Source organism: Gossypium hirsutum, chromosome A08 (genome assembly GCF_007990345.1).
Source record: "Gossypium hirsutum isolate 1008001.06 chromosome A08, Gossypium_hirsutum_v2.1, whole genome shotgun sequence".
In the NCBI taxonomy this organism is placed as follows: Eukaryota; Viridiplantae; Streptophyta; class Magnoliopsida; order Malvales; family Malvaceae; genus Gossypium; species Gossypium hirsutum.
The window spans coordinates 14,405,292-14,409,866 of NC_053431.1; the positions used below are offsets into that span (position 1 = coordinate 14,405,292).

Sequence of the window (4,575 nt, forward strand, 5' to 3'; positions counted from 1 at the left end):
CAGCACAATCCAACTTTGCACGATGCTTCACTAGCCAATCCATGCCTAAAATAATATCAAACTCCCCGAATAGCAGTTCCATTAAATTTGCAAGAAAAACGACCCCTTGAACTTCCAAAGGCACGTCCTTAAATAACTTATCCACCCTAACCGATTGCCCTAGTGGATTCACCACCGTTATTTCACTAGCAGTGCTCTCAGACTGAATACTCAACATCCGGGACACAGTACACGCAACATATGAATGCGTAGATCCAACATCAATTAAGGTAAAATGTGGTAATTTATAAATAAAGATCGTACCAGTTACGGCGTTAAGGGTGTCACCATCTTCTCGGTGACGAACAGCATAAACCAAGGCTGGTTGTCTCACCTTAGTATTACCAGTGCCTCTACCCAGTGCTCCACGACCACGTCCAAACCCATTTCCTCCTCTAGCCTGTCCACGACCCCTCAGTGCCTGACCACCTCTCACTGGCTGAACATGACCTTGTCCTGTAACTTGCATCTGAGTGGGTCTCTAAGGACAATTCCTTACCTGATGATCTAAGGACCCACACCTAAAGCATGCCCCAATCTTTTTCCAACAATCACCCAAATGAGATCTTCCACATTCAGCACAAGGCTGCGGTCTTGCAACAACAACAGGATCTCCAACTCGAACTGGCCCATCAAACTTAGTGCTCTTAACAGGCCTACCCACAGAACCAGAGGACCCAAAGTCCCTTTTACCTCTGCCCCTATCTTTCTCATGATTTTGGCACTCTGAGCGCTTCACATCCTCAGCAATCTTTGTTTTCTCCACTACAGCAGCAAAGTCTCACTCCCTTTGTGGAGCTATTAAACCTCTCAACTCATCACGAAGACCGTCCTCGAAACGCACACAGCGTTCGTACTCAGTTGCTACTATCCAACAAGCATAACGACTCAACCGCACGAACTCCACCTCATATTCCGCCACAGTCCTATTCCCTTGGGTCAAGTTCAGAAATTCCTTCCTTCGGGCGTCCACATAACTCGCGCCCACATACTTCCCTTGAAAGGATGCCTTAAAAAAATCTTATGTCAGACGGTCAGCTTGTGTACCTTCCCTCATAGTAAGCCACCATTGATAAACCTCATCTCGCATTAACGATACTGCCCCTTTCAATTTCTGTTCCATAGTACAGTCAAGATCATCCATTACCCGCTCCGTAGCCTCTAGCTAATATTCTGCCACATTCGGGGCTACACCAGAAACGCCCCTAAAAATCTCTGCCCCATTGGATCGGAGTCGCTCAGAAATTGATCCCCGGGCCACTGATCCCATACTTACTCCAGCGATCCTTTCAAGAACTCGCAGCATCGCCTGAGATAAGGCATCATCCCCAATTGCCCAATCATGAGACCCAGCCTCAGTTACCGGTGAAGCTGGTGTCTCCCTAGCAGGCATGTGACCCGACGCTGAAGATCCAGCCCTAGCACCACCCCGGCCTCTACCACGGCCTTGCGTGCCCCTTCCACGAGTATCTCTAGTGCTCATATCGATATTCGCTTTATCTGTATTTAAAAGTTTTATGCTATCAGTTTATAATTTCAGTTTATTATTAAAAGATATTTTATGATAAACAATATTTAGAGTTTTGTTTTCACAGATCGACATCCCGCTACCAATATCGGTCTTCTACAGTCTCAGTTTGCTCTAACTAGAGATTTAATGCTACCAACTATAACAATTTTCCAGCATCACATTTACAACTTAAAACAATAGATACTAGCAGAGAACTTACAGATTTGGCACCGGAGACTCGGTCTGCCACACTTTCAGTAACATCATTTCAAAAATAAGTCAAGTTTCGTTGATAAATTTCAAAATCGAATTTTAGAGAATCCTCTTTTTTTAGACTACCCACACCACAGTCGAGTTTTGTAACCTGGCTCTGATACCACTAAATGTAACACCCAAAACCCGGCCTAGACGTTATGGCCGAATCTGGTGTGTCACAAAAAAGTATTTTTCAAAAATTGATCTTTTCGGTAAGAATCCGTTACTGGATCTAAATCCTTTTATTATTGTTTAACGAAATTTCTCGTCAAAACGTTTACCAATTTGTTTGCCTTTGGTATATTACTTCAATTTAAACCGCGAAAACATTTTAAAAAATTTGTTGTTGAAAGCTCGTGTTCTTTAGAAAATCGTGCTATTTTGAAAACTCGTGTTTTTCTAGACTAGCAGTTTTGCATAAGAAATCAAAATCCAAATTAAAACTTAAAACCCACCAACGGCTTTATTACATAAATTAAAACCCAAAACAAAATCTAATTGCAAATAAAAGAAATAGAAGCAGTAATGTGGCCATCTCCGAGTCCCTCGCAACTCCAAACCATCTAAGCTTAGGGGTTACCTACACAGTTAGAAACAGGGTGAGTTTATGAAAACTCAGTGTGTAATCCCCATAACAAACAAACAGTGAATAACATAGAATCAATACAGTCTGCGCCAAAGCCCTATTCAGTACCAGTACAGTTTGGGCCAAAGCCCTATTCAGTATCAGTACAGTGCAAAATGCAACCCATCCTATAACCATCCAGCACACCACCCGTACGAACCAGCACACCAGTGGGGATATCAATCGACCCACCCAACTAGCACACTAATATCGCAAAAAAGCTACCAGTAATAATAATAACGCAGCGTAGCTGCCAGTAACAGTAAGTGTGGCAAGCCACTAGTAATAGCATATGGGACATAGTCACGAGTACAGTACTTCCTCCATATCATAACCCACCCCATGCAGATGTCGTGTCATAAATAATACGTGTATGCAGTATATCATACTCATAACCAATCATGTAAATGTCATTCACACATTAAATAACCTACCGCTAGCATTATAAAGGTCATACCATCAGTTAGGGGTAAGTCATAAATTTTACCCCTCAGGGATATTTCGGTCATTTAACTAATTTTAGGACCTTAGTACAGATAACGACCCTTCAGAAGGTCTACAGTCATCACGAATGACTCAGACAACCCGTGTGGCTAAAACAGTGTAAATCGGCCTAAGGCCCACTACTCGGCCCAAGTGGCCCACAAACTCACGTAGCCCTTTTTAGCCTAAATCTAACAATGGTTATGCGAATTTCATAGCCCAGTCCAATATTTATCATCTTTTGTGAATTTTATTACGCGTGGGCCCTCGAGCCCATCGGGCCCACACTACTTCGACCCATAGAGTCCCATGATAACCTAAGCCCACGAGAGCGCTTGCAGTGGCCTCTACAGTCTTGATTCACCTGGCGAGAGTTTGTACGCTCGCGTAATCACAAATGCCAAAGTTTTAGCTTTTCGGCTTTTGCCGATTCCTGGCTAGCAGTGGGGTGAGTACACACCTTTTGGCTTTTGGTCAGTTACAGAATGGTGTACGGTTACACACCTACATTCATTATTGAACACAGAGTAAGGTTGGGTGTACGACTACACACCTTGATTCACGGAAGTGATAGAATCCCCTACGAGCCCAAGGCCTACAATCAACCCAACATTTAGTTAGTCTCTACTACATTCCAACGCAACAACTACCCTTAACCCAACTCCTCTACTTACCTTGATCGAAGAGAAAGTGGCCAACGATGTCTAGGTTAGTTAGGGTTGATCTCGCGCAACTCGGCCCTTAACTGCACACACGATCACTTAACAGATAAAACTAATTAAAAGTAAATTGCTGCCCCTAAAGACAGCACACTTAAGAAGATAAAGAGTAATCAGCTTACCCAAGCGTTGGAAGACGGGGTTCTGATGGCCCAATAACGCTCTGCGCCCTTCGTTCCTCAGTGATAACTGAACCCCATGAACATACAACATAGAAAAAGGAGTCACCACTCGATAAATACAGAGAACTATGAAAAAGGGATATTCGGCTAGAGAAAATAAGAAAACATGGTTAACAGTCATCATGCGATATACTTACCACTAGAAGAGAGGCACTGAACTCGCTCAATCAAACTAACCGAGTAATCACAAGGATTTAAAAAGATGACTAAAAGAGATAAGAAAAGATTCTGCATAGAGAAGGGGTATTCGGCTTTCACAAAATCAACCCAATTGAAAATGGTGTTCGGCCAAAGTTTTAAGGGTAAAGACGGTACAAAGGTGTGATGAAAGAAGAAAGGTTTGCGAGTAAGATGAGGGAGAAGAGGATTTTGGCACAGTGTTGAGTGTGAGCTAAGATAGTGTTCAGTCAGGGATTTTGAAGAGAAAAGTAAGAAAGCAAACAAAAGGTTTTACCAATCGGCACAAAATGAAACAAAGATTTCGGCTCTACCCGACAGGCACACAAAGAAGTCTGCAAAGGAGAGTGATATCCAAAATGTCCAAAACGAGCAAAAAGAATAATAAGAAAAGAAAGGTTTGGGACCTACTCTCTACCCAAATGCTGAAAATGCACTCTCCATACCCTTTAGTCGAATTTGCCCCCTCACACACACCTATTCGGCTACAACCTCCTTCCCAATTCAAATTTCATGATAATCTCCATGATTTCCTCCACATAATCCTCTCATTATCTCTCCATGATCCACTCCCAAGACGATTTC

The 4,575-nt window shown here is 42.8% G+C and overlaps 1 protein-coding gene across 1 annotated transcript; it reads right to left on the reverse strand.

Moving 5' to 3' along the window:
- Positions 1 to 520: 520 nt before the first annotated feature.
- On the reverse strand, positions 521 to 1,183 carry LOC121204995 (uncharacterized). Its single transcript, XM_041075922.1, has 3 exons — positions 1,087 to 1,183; positions 847 to 1,035; positions 521 to 804 (listed from the first exon to the last, which is right to left on the reverse strand). Exons 1-3 carry the CDS (start codon positions 1,181 to 1,183, stop codon positions 521 to 523), a joined length of 570 nt encoding a protein of 189 aa, XP_040931856.1.
- Positions 1,184 to 4,575: the final 3,392 nt, after the last annotated feature.

Excerpts from the sequence above, each read along its gene's own strand:
- LOC121204995 (XM_041075922.1), bottom strand. The coding sequence starts at position 1,183 with ATGGATGATCTTGACTGTACTATGGAACAGAAATTGAAAGGGGCAGTA. Across the intron at positions 1,036-1,086 it reads GTGGCTTACTATGAGGGAAG|GGAAGTATGTGGGCGCGAGT; the intron begins GTACACAAGCTG and ends CATCCTTTCAAG. Across the intron at positions 805-846 it reads TCTTCGTGATGAGTTGAGAG|TGGAGAAAACAAAGATTGCT; the intron begins GTTTAATAGCTC and ends TTGCTGCTGTAG.